At 44.4% G+C, this 19,517-nt stretch overlaps 1 protein-coding gene across 1 annotated transcript; it reads left to right on the top strand.

The window, feature by feature from the left end:
* Positions 1-13,029: 13,029 nt before the first annotated feature.
* On the top strand, positions 13,030-14,479 carry MSC (musculin; the record flags this gene model as incomplete). The annotated part of the gene is made up of 2 exons (XM_081111437.1): positions 13,030-13,539; positions 14,393-14,479. 2 exons carry the CDS (start codon positions 13,030-13,032, stop codon positions 14,477-14,479), a joined length of 597 nt encoding a protein of 198 aa, XP_080967563.1.
* Positions 14,480-19,517: the final 5,038 nt, after the last annotated feature.

The following is a 19,517-nucleotide window of genomic DNA, read 5'->3' as shown; positions in this document are numbered from 1 at the left end:
TGTCTGCTTATGTGCGAAGAGGAAATAAGGTGATAGATAACAAATAGGGAAACTTTGGCAATCTCTCTACCTCCAATACTTAAACCAGGAGATTCTGAATTCTACAAAGTGAACTGAATGAAATAGTCTTTAAATGCTACACTACGAATATTTGATGTAGGTGAAATCTTTCAAGAGGAGAATTTCCCCTTAATCTCGTTATCTCAAATTAGTATGTGAACATGTCTCTGGATGTTGAACAAGGCCAGTGAAGAGAAAACTAGCTGATAATCATTCTCTAGTACACCCTGTCTCATAATAGTAAGGGGTGTAAGCTTAAAAAATTATTTTCAGTTAATATTCCTTGGTTTTATAGGGACCTTTTGAATTTCCTGTGTGTGTGTGTGTGTGTGTGTGAGAAAGAGAGAGAGAGAGAGAGAGGGAGGGAGGGAGGGAGAGAGAGAGAGAGAGAGAGAGAGAGAGAGAGAGAGAGAGAGAGAGAGAGAATATTTAATATTTTGTGTGACATCTGAATCACTCTGTTCTGTGTTTATGGAAAAATCACAGGGCAATAAAAATAAAGTCAATTCCATAGTCCATGGTTCACTTCCATGATATGGAAGGAACAGGAAAATTCTGGAAGGATGACGGCAAAAATTTAATCACAATCTAGTCCATAGAAGGTGCTCACTATGTACTTTCTGAAAGAATGAACTTAAATGAACTGGATTCATTACAGAATTTATTGACTGAATATATGCTAAAATGACTATTGCTACATGGTAGTAGTGGGGCAGTGTGCTTGTATGTGAAAGTATTAGGGAGACAAGAATTAAAGAAAGAAATTACATATGTTCTGTTTATTTTTATTCATCTAGGAACTGTTTTTACAAAAGTTTTAGAGAATATCAACTTGTCATCATATGTGCAATAGTTAAGCTCACCCGTGCCTGCCTCTAAGTAGCTTTCCCTTATGGATGTGGAAGCAGAGACTTTCAGACACAGCTGTTCCCAGGCCAGACTTTCTCAAGGGAATGATTCAGGCCCTGCCATGGAAAGTCTAACCGCAGAGAAGCTATAGAGGAAGATTGAGAGGCAAAAATACAAATGCACGAGAGTGTGGTTTACATAGGAGGCTGTGATAGACAGAAATGTGAAGATAATCTTGCTGAATCCCAGTAATGAACTGCTCCTTGGTTCCCCTGCTCTGCCCTGATTCTTATACCAAGAGAAGTTGAAAACTTTAGAAAAGATTGAATATGAATTCTTCAACATATGTGGGACATCTTAATAATCCCCTTCCTACATATGATCAGGAGAATTGGCACTTAATTTATCACCCTTCTAATTGGATCTCAAAATATATCTAATATACATCAAGATTCAGTGGGAAAGGGGATGTTAGCAAAAATGGCATAGTAAGGACTGCTACAATTTTTTCTCTCCATAAAAGCAAAAAGAAAGTTCACAAATATAGTCAAAACTAATATTTTCAGAATGTTAAAAATTAACCGAGCCAGCAATCTAGATAGTGGTTTTTCTAAAAATATATATATTTTTAAAAAGTTACATCTTGGTAAGACTAGTGTGTTTTATGTCATTTTTAACTTGCCTGTTCCTATTCCCTCTCTCCAGCTCCACAGCAGCCTTGAAAATTGACAGCACACAATTACAGTGAAAACCAGCAGCCTGGAAGCACTGGAAGGAGTAGAATGGGGTGATGTTCCTTTAAAGCTTCATTCCAAAAGAACTGTCATTAGTTTACCTGTCTGTTGGTTCCCTGGAAGACCCCACTTATAAAGATGTCCTTATGTATGTAACCTGACTCAGAACTCAGTGGGGAAAAAAATTTCCTCGGGGGCATTTGTCAAAAACAATTATAGGCAATTATTTAATTTTGAAGTGCCCAAGGTGACAAATTACAGTTGTGGAATATACTAGGCTAAGCAAAAATGTAAAGGAAAGACAACAATCTTCCAAATTAATCTACAAGTTTAATGCAATTCTTACCAAAATTCCAGCTGGCTTTTTTTTTTTTTGAGAAACTGATAATAAAACTCATATGGAAATTCAAGGTACACAGAATAGCCAAAATAATCTTGAAAAAGATTCTCAATTTCAAAACATACTAGAAAGCTATAGTAAGCAAGAATTCATGGTATTAGTATAAGAAAAGACATAGAGGTCAATAGAATAGAATTGAGAGTACATAAATATACCCTTACATTTATGATCAATTTGTTTTTGTCTAGGGTACCAAGACAATTCAATGGGGGTAAGAACAGTCCTTTCAACAACAGTCCTGGAGCAGTGGATACCCCACACACACACACACACACACAAAAAAATTGGATTGGGTCCCTATATCACATGATACATAAAAATTAACTAAAAATCAACCCTAAAGCTACATAGAAAAGTTAAAACTGTAAAACTCTTAGAAGAAAACATAGGGGTATATTTTTGTAACCATGAATTACACAATGATTTCCAAGACATGACACCTAAACCTTATGCAATCAAAGAAAACAATAATTAGACTCTGTCAGAATTAAAAACTTTTGTGCTTTTAAGGACACTATCAAGTAAAAAGACAACTCACAGAGTAGGAGAAAATATTAGCCAATCATACATTTGATTAGGTTCTAGTACCCCCCCCCAAAAAAAAACCACTTACAATTCAACAACATAAACAATACACCTAAAAAAAGTGGACAAAGGACTTGAACAGACCTTTCTCCAAAGAAGATATCCACATGGCCAACAAGCACATGAAAAAATACTGAACACTAGTTATTAGGGAAATGCAAAACCACAAGGAGACATCACTTCACACCCATTAGGATGACTATTCTAAAAACAAAGGACAATATAAAGTGTTGGTGAGGATTTAAGGAAATTGGGACCTTTCTACATCACTTCTGGAAATATAAATGGTACAGCCTCTGTGGTAAACAATCTGATAAGATTCTCAAGATATTAAGTATAGAATTACCATAAGACTCAGCATTTCTACTCTTAGCTATATACCCAAGAGACTTGAAAATCAATATTCATAGAAAATCTTGTACACATATACTCATAGCATCATTATTTATAATAGCCAACAAGTGGAAACAACCCAAATGTCCATCAATTGATGAAAAGATAAACAAAATTTGATATATACATACAATGGAATATTATTCAGTCATATAAAAATGAAGTACCAATATATGCTAGAGCATATATAAACCTTGAAAAACCTTATAAACCAGGCACAAAAGGTCTGTAGTTTATTATATACGATGGATTATAAATAGAATTAAATGATTCCATTTATGTAATCATGTCCAGGATAGACAAAACAGAGACAGAAAGATTCATGGTTTCCAGGAGCTGTGGAGAAGTGGGTCCCCAGGAGAGGTGAGCAACTACTAATTGTTATTGGGTTTCATTTGGGGGTGATAAAATTGTTTAGGAACTACCTAATAGTATGGTTGCACAACCTTGTGAATATATTAAAACCATTGAACTGCACATTTGTAAAGGGTGAACTTTATGGTATGAGAATTATATTTTATTAAAGATTTAGTGGTTATATCCATCCAAGCAATGTGAAAAAAAATTTGTAAAGTTTATATTTTTCAAACAGGTAGCATAATGATATCAAAAGAAAATGTGAGAAGTCAATGTGTTGATATTTTATAATTACATGGGGCATTTTCCTCTCTGGCTAGACTAATTTTTCCATAAGTTCTAAAATGAGAACAAAAACTCAAGAACTATGAGATTCACTATCCCCTAATAAATACTCCCAATTTAGGCAGAAAATACCTAGCATTATGCATTATCCTGCTTACTACGTTCTCTGGGATTTAACATTCTTTGTCCAAGAGTATTTTCTGCAGGATGGGCCAATATCTGAAAACAGAGGGAATTAGAGTTTAAGTTTGGAGGCAGTCTCCTGGTAGAATTTCCTCTTCTTCTGGGAAAGTCAGTCTTTTTCTATTATGACCATCAACTGGATTGGATAAGGTTCAGTCACATTATGGAGAATAATCTGTTTTATTCAAAGTCTACTGATTTAAATGTTAAGCTCATCTTTAAAAAAATATCTTCACAAAACATCTAGAATAATGTACAGTATGACAAAATATCTGGGTACTGTGGTCTAGCCAAGTTGACACATAAAATTAACCATCATAGGGATGACATGGTAACAAGACTCTTATTTCAGACATCTGAGTTCTCCTTCAACGAACTATCTGTGTGACTCTCGGGAGAACTTTACCTCTCTTAACCTCAATCTTTTATCATAACATTTGGGAAGATACTGAAATTTCATGTGCACAGTGAGGAAATCAGGGGAGTGGGGGCCAATAGGACCTATTATCTTCTCCCCATTAAACTATACATGACATGCCAGTGAGTGCCTGTGGCAAATACTGAGAAACACCACCTCTTGGACCTTGGCCTATCACTATTCCCTCTGTCCCTCATATTATAAATATCTTTAATCTCTTCCTCAAAACACAGGCATGCTTAAGCAACTCACTCTTAAAAACAAGACAAAAAGAAAATAGTTTCCTGCTAAGGTATAATTCCAAAGACTTCCATCTGTAACAGAGATTAGACTTACCCTTCCACCTGAAACAACCACAAAACACACAAAATATATGAAACTGGTTCTCCAAACATTGGGCATGAGACAGTGAGGGACAGGGACCCTGAGAGATGAGAAACAAAGGCAAGCCCTATGAATGCTCCCAGTGATTGCCATGACAGAGGGTTCCAGGCTGAGGAGCAGAAAGGAGAGACCCAGCCTGACTTCCTGAGTTGGAGGACTGAGCTGAGAGACTTGAGAGAAGGGGGTAGCTGGAGTTCACAGAACAGGGGACCAGGGAGAAGAGGGCTGAGCAGAGAGAGGACTCTGGGGAGCTGCAGGGAGTCCCCGTGCAGCATTCAGCTGATCAACACAAGCATATGAGGAAGCTATCAGCAGCTGAAGAAGACCCACCAAGGCAGAGGAGAGGAAACAGTGCCAGGTCCTCACACGCGGCCAGGAGTAATACCTGCTTCAGCCTGACTGAAAAAATCTCTGGCTCACAGGGCAGGGGGCTCAGTGCTCAGAAGAGTCTTGCCTCAGTAGGGGGAAACATTAGCCCTAGAATGAGCACTGTTCTGATTCCTTCTACCAATCTTAAAAAGCTAGAATGAAAAGGATTACACCGTTTCTAAGTAACTTACCTGCATCCCAGAACAAAGCACAGTAATATTTATAGGAATGCAAATATATTCAGCTCCCAACGGCCAAAATTCCCAACATCCTGCATCCAAAGAAAAGTTATCAGGCATGCAAAGCAGCAGGAAAATGTGACCCACGATTAGGAGGAAAACAACTGAAACTGACCCAGTCACAGAGCCCAGATGCTGCCTGGACCTGCTTTCCTTTGCTTCCTTAGTGGCTGCATCCACTGAGGTGTTCCTGCTCCAACATCCTAATTTGAGCAGTGACCAGGCCAGCCTCCCTCCTCACATGGGACAGTTATGGTCCCCTGCCTTCTCTGCAGAAACGATTGCTGGATGCTTCTGCCTGAAGGAGACCCCGAGGGCCTGCCAGGAACTTCAGCACCACTCAACATTCAGTTTCTTTCCACTGCTGGTCCACAGAGGTAGTTTTCTTGCTTTTAAATATGCTGTGTATTTTTAGTTTTCCATTTTTACATCTTAACTCACTGTTCTGTGTTTGGAAGCTTCAGAGTGTGACTTTTGGTGAGGTATGGTGACCATCTCAACTGGAAGTCCCCACCCATTATTTCCTGAAACTCCTCCCTTGCTTTCAACAACACTATTCTCTCTTGGTTTCCCTCTCACCTTTCTGATAACTGCCTTTCTTTCTCTGAATCCCCCTTCTCTGCCTACCCATTGAATGTGTGGACCTTGAAAAGCTCCATTATCTTCTTACTCTACTGAAGGTTCAATCTGAGGCTTTGTAGGTCTGTGATCCCCTGAAACTTTATGAAAATTCTGAATATACTTCAATCAGTAAAAATAGTTAAAAATTATTTTGAAAGCTGCATTTCATTTTTATTTAAAAAATCTTACTGCTGGGATTTTTATAATAAATGTAATTCTTCAGTTATTTAGAATTAGCTCGGGTTGTGGAAGGATAGCACTGTATATGATAAGTAGATAGATATATAAGCTACATTTGAAAATAGGAATTATTAGTTAGAAGTCCATTCAGCAAATGATGAATGCAATTGGGTCCCTGGGAGTGTTAACAGTAGGATAAAGCATATAGGATTGAACTGCACTGATTAGAATGTGCAAATGATAGATTGAGTGTCTCCCATTAGTTATGGATACAGACTGGATTGTGTTCATCTATCTGTGAATGTTTTCAATCCTCAAATATTCAAGTAGTAGCTTTCATAAGCTGCTGCTGGACATGGGCTGCTGGACATGGGCTGCTGGACATGGGCTGCCTAGATGAACAAGGCAGGCTCTGCCTTCATTGAGCTCACAGTCTCATGTTTTCATTTCTCCTTATTTATTTTAATTCTGCTCTTCTCTTCCCTAAAGGAAGTTGCCTGAATATGGCATTCCAAGAAGGCATCGAAGAATAGTGATGAAACAAGGGATGAGGATATCTTGTCTAGTTCTGTTTGAAACATCATCAAGAAGTTCTCCTTTGAGACAAAAACCTAGAGGAGTGCAGCAGGGTAGTTTGTTTTGTTCTTGATTTTTTTGTTTTGTTTTGTTTTGTTTTTCTCCTTGCAAGCTATCCCTGCTAATTGGGCAGAACAGCACAAATAAGCCAAAGGGGGGTGGGGAAACCAAGGAAAAGTGGGTACATTTCCCAAAATACCTGCCTTAGTCTCTGATCATCTATGAGAACTGGAGGTCAGAGGGGCTTGGGGCTAGGGGAACAAAGTTTGTATGTAAATAAATATGCCCCTCTTTTACAGAAGGGTTAGTTAAGGGACTGCTGGACAAAGTGTACAGAATCCCTGCTCTCTGACATCACAAAGTATCTATTACATGAGGACTTCCTTCTGGTGCCAGGAGGCAGTTTTCACTTGGTGTTCCATAGTGGATGGGGGGGGGGGTGATGATGGGGGGGGGGCGCTGCTAAAATGAGAGTGACTCTGAGCAGGTGCACCATTGGGAGAGGGGTAGGAAAAGAATGAGCCTCTAGGAGAGAGAAGGGGGACAATAACAGGATCACTGACCTTGCACAATGTTCTGTGGTTTCCATGGGAGCCTGCACAAGGCTCATGGACCATCACGACCACATGAGTACCTGGATGTAGGGTATACTCAGAGAAACAGCTCCAAAGAGGCGAGCAAGTGGTCTTAGGCCACTCGGCTTGTGAGTGCAGAGATCTCACATCCGCAGCAGATGGTTCTTTCCATTACTGCTGCATGGCAGGATGTCCTTCTCTTCCACAAGGCTGGGGGCCACATACTGGAGACCTGAGCTGTTCCCTAATGGAGGTCTGCCGATAAAAATCCACAGTGAAATGAAAATCTCCTGAATCAGAAGTTTCTTAGCTTCTGTCTAAGAGTAGAAGGCTGCCTGGAGCGATTTTTTAAAAATAATATTGTTCTCAGGCTGCAGCCACAGCCCAGATTAGCTCTCCATTCAGGAGTCTCCAAGTCAATGAGGTCCAGAGATTCTGCAAACAAATTCTGCTAACCCAGGGTTCAAAGTCATGTGCAGGAGACAGTCTTCCAACTGGAAACGGAAGGCTGTGGACCAGCTACGCCTTGGCATCGGCCGCCTCCCTAGAATCCACAGACAGTGCTTTCCAAAAGTCTCTTCCCAAAGCTCTCTGTGTTTTCAGTTGTCAAGACAGTCAAAGAGTTCTTCCTTCTCTCCTGAGACGCAGAGAAAATCAGGTCTGAGTCTTATCCCTTTCCCTCTCCCCTTTCTTGTTCTTAACCCCGGTTTTTCCACCTTCAGCCCCTGCAAACCTGTGCCCGGGCACTGGCTGCTCTGCACGCTAAGGCCTCACAGGGCCACAGCAGGCAAAGATTTGGCCCCAATTCTTCGACAAATAAACCAGCAGCGAGAACTGGCTGTGTGGTGCGTGGCAGAGGACTCCACGAGTGGAATATGATTGTTTCCACAGGTGCCTGACCTCGAGGAAGTGGGGGATGTCTAATCCCCAGGTGTTCCTTATCTTCCCCAGGGAGGGAAACAGACATTCGTATAAACCAAAGACTTCCCCAAAGATCCCGGACTGAGGCTGACCTGGAGATGGGCCGGAGCTTGGCTTAGCCACAGCCAGGGCCTGAGGAAAGGCTGGCCTAACTCTGTGACCTCATGTGACCTACCTCCACGTGACCTGCCCCAGAGTTGACCTGTACATCCACGTGATCTGCACACCACAAGACTGGAGCGTCTGTCTGCCTGTCTGTCTGGCCTGGACATCGTACTCTGTACCCAGGTCTGCTCTGAAAAGGTCCTTGAACTGGGCACCGGAGACCTGGCCATGCCTGCAGGTTGGCTCATCCTGCCTGGGGGTCCATGCCACCCTCTCCTGGGCTACAAAGGGCCGCACACAGCCAAACAGGAAGTGTTTCTGCATGTGTTGTGGGCTGGGCCGAGGAGAAGAGTCTGGGTGCACATGGTGAGATGCAGGCGAGATGGCCCAGAAAAGGACAAACGAGAGGAGACGTGATGTCGTGTGTGCTTCCCACATTATCCTGCTTTTTCCCACGAGAATGTGCCCTCCAAGTGGGCGGGAGTCAGGCTCACCAACACCTGCCACAGCAAACAGGAGACACTCAAAGCACAGTTGCAGAGTTAATCCCTGAATTATCCAATGGAAATATAATGCGAGCTGCATATGAAATTCTGCATTTGTAGTAGCCACTTTATAAAAAGAAACAGGTGGAATTAGTTTATATTCATATATTTCCTTTAACCCTAGCTATCTGAAATATTATCATTGTTTGGCATATATTTTTTAAAATATCAATGAGATGGTTTATATTTCTTTTATTCAAATTGTTCTCACTCTCTGGTGTATATTTTGCAATACTGTATACGACTAGCCACATTTCAAGTGCTCAGTAGTCTCATGTGGCATCCATACTGGCCAGTGCTGAGGCAGACTCTGTGTTTTTTTTAGATGGACAGTCTGGGCAATTTCTTCAGCCAACTGGACAGTTCAGAACTTTAGGAGGCTGTGGGGGGACGCCCCCAAGAAAGTCATGTGGGGAGTGCTCCATCCTTCCAAATGCATTCCCACAACCATTTCTTAAACACCTAGTTTTACTACATGTTTTGCTTGGTGTTCACAGAATATAGGTGCAGCCCCTGCTCTCCCTAAGCCCTAAACCCAGCTTCAACTTCCTCATCCAGTACTTACTATGGAGCTGGGAGGGGGCAGTGGCGATAAATGCCCTTTTCTGTGGTCCATAATTATCATACCACCTCATCCTCCCTTTTTAAAAGCCAAAGCCTACATTTAAAAAAATATTTTAATATATTAAACACCTTTTCTGTGTTACACCTGAGCATGCTGCGTTCACATGCACCTCAATCTCATTTAGTCCTTTAGTAACTCCGATTCAGGAGTTTTATCCTACTTTTCAAATAGAGAAAGTGAGGCTTGGAGAAGTGCTGTGACTTTACGGTGAGAGAACTTGGAGAAAGAAAAGTTGTTAATGCAGTCCCATACGTTTTCCCTCATAAGGACCCTAACGGGACCTGTGGAAAATGTCAGGCAATGGAACTGTGACTTCAGCCCCTAGAAGCCTGCAGTTAAAGGGAATGAAACATCCTGGTGCCATGTAAAACCCAGAACAAGCCCTGGAGTACGAAATCAGGGTCAGCTCCAGGCTCTGACACATTAGCTATGTGATGTTGAGCAAGGCAATTCACAGTAATAGCAATAATTAGCATTTATCGATCTTCTCCCGAGTATCATACTCTGGCCCAGGCAATGGCTCATATGATTTCTGGTCCTCACAACAAGATAGACCATTCATTTTATAGATTAGGAATCTGGGCCTCAGATAAAGTAAGTTGCCTAAAGTCATAGCACCAATAAGCAGTAGAGTCAGGAATAGGAAACATTATTAAATGTACTAATGCTTGTTTTATAATGTAAACTTAACCCTACCCCCTTTTGCATACTTTAAGAAAAATCTTAAAGAGTTTCAGAACCCTCAATGTATACTATAAACAACTGTATATTCATGTTACAAATCTAAAAGGCTGTAAAACATGGGCACGTAGGAATTGTTTTTAATGTAGTTTTAAATATAAAAATAAAATATTCATTTGCAATGTGTGATAGCTTGCCAAAACAATTAAAACAACTGGGCTTCCAAAAAGAAATAGTTATGCTTGCATTGTTCAGCACATGGAGCTGTTGCAGTCATTGAGAAAGAAGGAAAGTAAAAGTATTTTGAAAGAGTAAAGAGGTGAAAATGTCAGATATTATTACAGATATATTAAAGCAAACTGCAGTTCTATACTAATATGAAATGTACACAAAGACACATAGGAGTCTGCAACTTGGGAGGAAAATGAATAAAATACAACTAGAAAGAAATGGAGGGAAAAGGAAATGAAAGGTAAGAGAAAAAATAGAGAAATTAACCATCTCTCTTAAAAAACAAAACAGAGGGAAGGAGGGAGGGAGAGAGGAAAGGGAACAGAAGAGAAGAGAAAAAAGAAGGAAAAAGGAAAGGAAAGAGCTATGGAAAACACAAGCACAAACTGTTGGGGTCAGGCGGTACTTTAAAGAAAAAGAAACTGGCTATGACCCGCTTAGCGCTGAGGCTGGGTGCAGTTTTTGCGACTGTTTAGAGAAAATCTAGCGCTCTCCCCACCATTAATCTTTCTAAAGAAAGACTTTGTTCTGCACCTGTATAAACAATCCAGATTTTTAAAACCTATATGCCTGCTCCTAATGTGTGAGGCTATGTATTTATACTGATAGCCTCAAGTCATCAATAGGCGATGCAAAAAGCTGGCCCGAGGTCTCTCCTTTACATCTTGTTGCTCCCCCTTCTCCCTTTTTGCTTCCCACCTTCATGCGCACCAGAGTCAAGTTCAAGTTCAAGCGCTCTAGGAAAGATTGCTATGCTCTGTCAAATACTCCCTGCATTTTCCCAGCCCAGAGAAAACTGAAAGACAGAGTTCTTTTTACTCAACTGATGCCAGAAGGAGCCCCTCCCTCCCCCCTAACAAAATGACTAAATAAATATACAGGAGAAAACCTCTGAAAAACTGAGGGGGGGGTGGGGGGGGTGGAGCAGGACGGGTTGTGTGAAACATCCCCCAAGAGAAAGACGTGGCCTGGGAGACTAAGGTGGAAGGATGCCTGAGTGATGAAGTCAGCCCAGGCAGCCACCTGTTGTGGCACTTCAGGCTCTGAGCCCGGGCGCATTTGTTCTGTGGGAGGAGCCAGCCTAGTGAGGCTGGACCGCTCTGTCCTGGGCTGACTGCATATCCTTCTCCTTGCCCTTGCTCAGCTTGGGAGCCTGAGTCCTTAGGGGAAAGACAAGCAACCTCCTAACACGGGCGTGAAGGCTCAGGGAGTAAGCCTACTCCAACCTGATAGAATTTTAATTATTTTGTTGTTTTAAATTTTATTCTTAATTACTTAGTAGGCAGTCACATGGCGCCGAGCCCAGTGACTGGCACACAGTAGGCGCTCCTTTGGTGTCCATCTCTAAATGAAGTCCACACCCCCACACCGCGCACTGCAAAGTTCCCTCCAGTTAGAAAACCACGAGGCAGCAGGCAGTTTGCAGTTTTGTTGTTTCCTTTGGGGATGAGGGGCAGGGTGTTTAATTTTTGGTTGGTGTGGGTCAGGGTAATTCTGGGAGCTGTTTTGACGTTTTTTACTTTGAATGGTTGTGCTGACTTAGCATTCAGCATCCAGGAGCGCACTCTTCCATACACAACCTGAACAGTAATCGCTTCCCTAGACTATAATTTATCTCTGCATTGCCTTATAACTACAAAATCACGCACGGAACTCTCAAGACTAGAAAGGTGGGGAGACGACTGGAATATGGAGGAGCCAGGGGTTTCAACCATGGATTTTGAGGCCATTTCTACTTACCAACCTGGTGATAGGGGTCCTTTACTTAATAATCTGTCCCCACAGTTTAACTTCAAGTTCTGCAAAGTGGAGATAATAACATTTAAGTCATAGATGTTTGGAAATGAAACGAACCAGTGTAGATAAGGGTGCTTTGTAGATCATAAAGCGATGTCAAAGGAAAAGGAGGAGGAAAGGGAGAGGTAGCTTTTGGATTGTTCGGTGTTGTTTTGCTTTTATTCTTTAGCTTTTGGATTGTTCGGTGTTGTTTTGCTTTTATTCTTTAGCTTTTGGATTGTTCGGTGTTGTTTTGCTTTTATTCTTTTGCTGGGCAACGCTTGGATAGACAAATCATATGACTGATGAACTTGGAAAACAGTGTTTTAAACAGTGCTTTGCTGAGAAAGACGGATAGATCCTGAGGTTTCTAAGTGTGTGGCAACCTTCGAGATCTCTAAGATAAATTGGGGTGGGAGTGGGATGCGTATGATCAAGGTCCCCTCCTTCACTCGCCCAACACACACACTTACTTATCTCACACTGACCATCTAAGGGTCCCTTGGGCCCCAGGGCCCAATCTCGGTTTAGGGAAGACTTCCCCTTCCCCGCCCCTACCAGCAGATCCCCTACGCTCAGAAAAGCGGTCCCCACCCCTTCCACGCCCCCGCCCCACCTTCCTCCCCCCCCCCCCCCCCGCCCTTTCATTTTGGCCAGGGGTGGTTTGTTCCGAGCAGTACAGATAAATAGTCCTGTCAAAAGGCGCAGCTCGCGGGTGTGCGGGCCGAGCCAGGGCCCGGCGCCGACTTCTCGGCCGCGCGCTCTCCGGAGTTAGCGGCAGGGCTCACTTCCGCGGCTCCGCGCTTCGGGACCCAGGTATCTGGTCCTCCTCGGAGTTCGGCCCGGACCCCGCCTCCGCGAAGGAGCACAAGGCGGAGGCCTGAAGACTGGCCCGGGGGAGGAAGGCGGGCGCGCGTGGGCGTGGGTGGGCGCAGCGATGTCCACCGGCTCGGTGAGCGACCCGGAGGACATGGAGTTGCGGGGGCTGCAGCGGGGGTACCCGGTCCCCGCCTCCAAGAGGCCGCCCCTCCGCGGTGCCGAGCGCGGCTACATCTCTCCCAGTGACAACTCGTCGGCGGAGGAGGAAGACCCCGAAGGCGAGGAGGAGCCGTGCGCGCTGGGCGCGGCGGGCAGCGCCGGGGGCTGCAAGAGAAAGCGGCCCCGGGCAGCGGGGAGCGGCGGTGGCAAGAAGCCCCTCCCGCCCAAGGGCTCGGCCGCCGAGTGCAAGCAGTCGCAGCGGAACGCGGCCAACGCCCGAGAGCGCGCCCGGATGCGCGTGCTGAGCAAAGCCTTCTCCAGGCTCAAAACCAGCCTGCCCTGGGTGCCCCCCGACACCAAGCTCTCCAAGCTGGACACGCTCCGGCTGGCTTCCAGCTACATCGCGCACCTGCGGCAGCTGCTGCAAGAGGACCGCTACGAGAACGGCTACGTGCACCCGGTGAACCTGGTAGGGGCGCCGCGCTGGGAGATGCCAGGGGCGCAGCGCCGGGAGATGCCCGCGGCGCTCCCTGCGAGCGGGGCGGAGTCAGCCCGCTGGGAAGAACCCCAAAGAAGGGTTCTAGAGCGGGTGGTGAGGACGCCAGGTTAGTTTCTCCCCAAAGCACGGGAGGAGCCAGCCATCTTCCTGGAGAAGAACCGCCGCCCTCTGGGTTCGCATCATTCTGATCCCTGTACGCGGTGCTTGGCCCAGTGACTACTGTTGGCGGATATCCTACTTACAGGGTGAATCTGGGTTCTTTGCAGAGGAAATGGCAAATCTCCCTCCTCGCGCAACTTTTTCCAGCTAAGAGTCTGACAGGTTTGATCGAACAAGCCCTACTTTCTGAAAAGAAGGAGGGAAGGCCGAGCTTTATTAAAAAGGCTTTGGATTTTTTAATTCTTGAAGAATAGCAGAAGTTTCCCCCAAAGGGATCTGTCTGGAAAGTCCCTCTCTGACCTGCCAACTCTGGCTTGAGAGCGGAGGGCTGATGGTGTGTGTGTGTGTGTGTGTGTGTGTGTGTGTGTGTGTGTGTGTGTTGGAGGAAGGGGATTACATGACAAAATTCCTGATTCCCTCACGTTTCACTGAATGATGGGGAGGGCATAGTCAGCAGGAAGCATGGATGGACCCCTTTCACATCCTACACAATCAGAGTCCGGTAAATTTTAAATTCTAGTTTAGAGAGCAGGCAGGCACATTCCAGAGCGCTGATGAAGTGAGCTACTCAGAACCAGGACTCTCACAGGTCCGCTTAGCTGAGCAGTTTCGGTTTGAGATTGCCGTTTCTCCTCGTATATCTGACGCTCTTTTGATTTTACAGACGTGGCCGTTTGTGGTCTCGGGGCGACCCGACTCTGACACCAAAGAAGTTTCAGCTGCCAGCAGACTCTGTGGGACCACCGCTTAGGTCGAACTTGAACGCCATGGGTTACTGGTTAAGCGCCTGCGTTTGGGGGCCACGGAGAGAAGGGAGACTACCTGAGAACCCCCAGAGAATGGGGGGGAAGTTCCATTGGATTGTCCTAGACACCCCCACTCAGAATTTTCAACACAAGTGGCGGGCGCGAGGGGGCAGAGCCCTAGAGTTGGCGGCGTTGCTGTCGTCGCGGGGCGCCCAAGGCACCGGCTGCAGCGGTGGACCTGGGCGAGGACACTTCACCTCTCCAGGAAGCGCTTGCTCCCGTCTCAGATCCGACCTCCGGCTCCAGCAGTGCAGACCCTCACGCTGCCATCTGAGCCCAGCGCCGAGCCCCCTGGGGTCAGTTTCCCAGCTGAGCCATATGTGTATTTATATATATGCACCACACGTGACGGCACTGCTCTGCGCGGCCCGGCCTTTACCATTAGCCTGGCTAGGACGCTCTCTCCGTGACAATCGGCTTCGAAGACAGGAATCTTCGCGTAAGACCCACATCGGGCAGGTTTCTAAGTTGCAAAGAGAGGAGAGTGAATTCCTGGGTGGGCTTAGTATCCCACAGGGCGGAGCCCTCCAGGCGGACCGGCTGGTGGGTGCCCTCTCTCTGTCCCTGAAGCGGGAGCAGTCTGAGAACACCTGAGCCTTTTGCCCCCAGTGCTCCCCGCAGTTAGGCCTCATGCTGTGGGCAGACCCCTCACTCCTGCAGGCTCCCTACCCTTCCTAACCAGGCTTAGGTCTATCCTGTCCCCTCCTAGGGGTGATCCACCCCCCTCCCCCCACCTCTCCAGGCTCCTGTCCTTCAGGCTTTCCTCTACCCCCTCCTCCCACACCTCCTTGCAGAGTCCCCTTCCACTCCTGACTGTCCCTACCTGTCCCCCACCCCCTCCCCCTGCTCGCCCAGCAAGGGTCACCCCTCCTCCAACACCATCTCCCTGGCCCACTTTCTTCCTCCCTCCTGGCACTGAGCCTGTTTGGTACCAAATGACCCTGCTCAGGGGGAACAAACCGCTGCTGGAGGCTGCACTACCATAGTTAATTAGCAAATGTAAATAAGTTTATTTTTTTATGAATAATAAAACACATTGTGAAAAGCGAGTGTCCTGGCATTAGCATGTGGTCTTTACTGAGTCTGGTCTGGAAGTTAACTTGAATTTGGCCTCCTGGCCCTGGACAGGTATTGGGTCATTGTCCTCAGAGTGGTGGTGATCACATTTGTTCACTGCATTTCCAAATGTCATTCTCATTAATATCTGATTCTGTTTCTTCTTGAGGTGGGGTTATTGGAAGGCAAGAATTGGAGGCTTATGGGGCCAAAGTGTGTTGAACGGTATATGCTCTTCAAAATAATATAGGTGCCGGTCTCTTTTACACACACACACACACACATACACACACACACGAATCTTTCTCCGGCCTGAAACACACTCCAATGCTTATAATTGCAAGAAGTTCAAAAACCCCTTACAGCCCACATACTGGAGTGGGGAAGGTCTTAGTCTAATTGGCAAAGTAAAACTATAATACAAGACACCAATGTGTATTTCAGTAGAATTTCCTTGTTTTCAAATAATGTTTACATAGCACTTTTTAGGTACACCATCTCAATTTCCTGGTTACTTTCTTCCATTTTTCACTGCAATCTGCAGGAGATAATAACTTAGGAAACCCACTATACACTTTTTAAAATGCTGGTCTTTTTAAAGTGACATTCTCTTTGTAGAAAATTTAGGAAAGTGTAAAGGATAAACCTGCCTAAATAATTGCCCCGTTTGGGGGTAAGCCTTTGTTTAATAACATTGTGAGTCAGTTTTCTTGACCAAGGGGAGCCCTACAGCTGGGGTGGAAGAGGTGAGAGTGAGGTGGGGAACATGACTTCCTGTTGTGAACTGAACTAACCCCAAACTCTGGAAAAGGGCTCTCTGACACCAAGTTCCTGGGCTTTTGTTTATACCCCGGAGGATTGCAGCCCTCCTCCCGCCTGCTCTCATCCTCTAAGCTGGGCTCAGGGTTTACATTAGCCGGTTTCTGTGGCATCAGGGTCTCTCTGGAAAAAAAACAAAAACAAAGCAAAAAAACAAAAACTCAGGAGTAGCTAATGACAGGAAACCCTAGTTTAGTCAAAGGCACTTTAGCTGGCCTTACGTTCTGGGTGGCCCACTTCTTGGCCACGGGGTGTCTGCTGGAGGCAAGCTCTGAGTCAAGGTCTTTTCCAAAGCTTCCAGCAAATAAGGTCGTTTGCAAGGAGGAGGCAGCATAGCAGTAGGTTAAGATGAGCCTAAATGTCTACAGAACCCAGCTTAAAGTCCCAGCTCTGCTCCCCCATAGACTAGTCACCATATGCAACCGCTCAAAGCCTCAGTTTCCCCCAGTGCCTACCTAGGAAGACTGTTGTTAGGAAAAAATGTGCCAACAATACTTAAGCCACCCTTCTAAAAGGCAATAAGCAGCACCCTAAATGCTGACCACTGAAGGAAAAGGGTGGGGGACATATGTTGGTACAAGGGAGCTTTCTAAAACGTAGGACATTGCAGGAATCCAATCCAAGACTGAGTCTGGGTTTGAGATGCGTCCCACAAAAGCAAAAACAAAGAAAAGGCAGGCTATATTTGTAGTGAATACAGATAAGAATAAACAAGGAAATATTAAAGCAAATCCTCATAAATAAAATATTTAAAATATTTGTTTCTATAATTATATTCTCTCAACATACTTTAGGGGTAAACTCTGGTTTTCTACCCCTACTCCACTCCTGTCCCCCCGCCACACACACACACACACACACACACACACACACACACACACATTAAGGTGGTACTATTCACTGACTCACGGGTACCGTGCTGTACCCTGTAAGCTCACTGCTATTGTCACTTTATAATCCTATAATTTATAGAGAAGAAAAAACTTTCTCAAGAATTGTTTGCTTCATGGTTTCTGTAAAAAGTCCGATGCCAATGTGTTATTATGTTATTTAAAAAAGAATAAGAAAGAAAGGAAGAAAGAGGCCAATTTCTAGTAAGTCCATTAAATAGTGTAAATTGCTCAAGCTTCTCGGTAGCAGTTGCTGTTAGGAGAGGCCTTAAGCACCTTGGACGAGTCTTTTTCCTTATTTCTTCTTTTTAAATTATAGTTTAGGCTCAATATTATTTTGTATTAGTTTCAGGTACACAGGCTAGTGGTTAGACAAGCACATAATTTACAAAGTGTTCCCTGCTATTTCCATTACTCACCTGGCATCATACATAGTTGTCATAATATCATCTATAATAATAAAAGGATAATATGCTAATTAGACTGGACGTCTTCTGGACAGCCTTCCTAACAAAGCCGGGGCTGCAGGGAAGCCAGCCTGGGTCCCAGGTGCCTGCGGGTGGCTGGAGGAGGGAAGCCTGGGTCCCGGGTGCTGGAGGCAAGCCGATGCTGGCAGCCGGGGGAAGGAAGGCCAACTCTTGCACAAATTTTCGTGCATTGAGCCTCTAGTTGACTATATTTCCCATGCTGTACTTTACATCCCTTGACTATTTTGTAACTATCAATCTGTACTTCTTAGTCCCTTCACCTTTCTCATCCAATCCCCTTGAGCCAGTCTTTTCTTGATCTACCAAGACTATGCTGGGCTCTGAGTGGTAAAAAGGCACCCTAAAGCCTTCCTTACATTTTCCCCCTTCATAATTTTTGTTTAGGAATTTGGGCTGGAGAAATAGGAACTGGGACTGGGGAACAGAAGGGGTAAGAGAAAAAGAGACATAAGCCTGTCCTTAGGTTTATCTCAATTTGATTATACTTTTTGTGAGTGAAAAGTGGAGGGAGGAGGGAGTCTAAGAAATATAATGTAAAAAGTACTGAATAACAAATAAAATGAGTAAATTGAAAAATACTCCTCAGGGGGCTTTTTGAGGGACCAAAGCCTTTTCATTAGTAATACTGACTCAACCAAAAAGAACAAAAATCCCCTTTCACAGGCTCTTCCTAAGATGAATGTTTGAAAAGAAATGCTTTCGGCACTGTAATTTTGAAACATTTAGGAGGTTGAGTTGGTTTTGTGCGTATTTTGTTCTGAGCTTCAACTTTACTTTAGTGTGTTGGCTCCTTCAGGGACAGTGAGACAATGACCATTACAAGTTACAAAGCAGATGTTTTTAACAGCCACAGTTCCCATCTCCTTCATCCCCGTAATAACTACATTAAAAAAAAAAAGACATCACCTCTCTATAAAAAAGAACTAAGTGGAACACATCAGATTTTATTTTATTTTTTTTTTTTTAATTAAATCTTTATTGTTCAGATTATTACATTTGTTCCTCTTTTTTCCCCCCCATAACTCCCCTCCTCCCAGTTCCCGCCCCACCCTCCGCCCTCACTCCCCACCCACTGTCCTCATCCATAGGTGCACATTTTTGTCCAGTCTCTTCCCGCATCTCCGACACCCCTTTCCCCCCCAAGAATAGTCAGTCCATTCCCTTTCTATGTCCCTGATTCTATTATAATCAACAGTTCATTCTGTTCATCGGATTATTTATTCACTTGATTCTTAGATTCACTTGTTGATAGATGCATATTTGTTGTTCATAATTTGTATCTTTACCTTTTTCTTCCTCTTCCTCTTCTTAAAGGATACCTTTCAGCATTTCATATAATCCTGGTTTGGTGGTGATGAACTCCTTTAGCTTTTCCTTATCTGTGAAGCTCTTTATCTGACCTTCAATTCTGAATGATAGCGTTGCTGGATAAAGTAATCTTGGTTGTAGGTTCTTGGTGTTCATCACTTTGAATATTTCTTGCCACTCCCTTCTGGCCTGCAAAGTTTCTGTTGAGAAATCAGCTGACAGTCGTATGGGTATTCCCTTGTAGGTAACTGAGTTTCTTTCTCTTGCTGTTTTTAAGATTCTCTCTTTGTCTTTTGCTCTTGGCATTTTAATTATGATGTGTCTTGGTGTGGTCCTCTTTGGATTCCTTTTGTTTGGGGTTCTCCGCGCTTCTTGGACCTGTAAGTCCATTTCTTTCACCAGGTGAGGGAAGTTTTCTGTCA

This window comes from Myotis nattereri (genome assembly GCF_964212035.1).
Source record: "Myotis nattereri genome assembly, chromosome: 17".
Taxonomy (NCBI): Eukaryota; Metazoa; Chordata; class Mammalia; order Chiroptera; family Vespertilionidae; genus Myotis; species Myotis nattereri.
The sequence above is the reverse complement of the archived record's forward strand: the minus strand, read 5'-3'. Positions and strand labels throughout refer to the sequence as shown.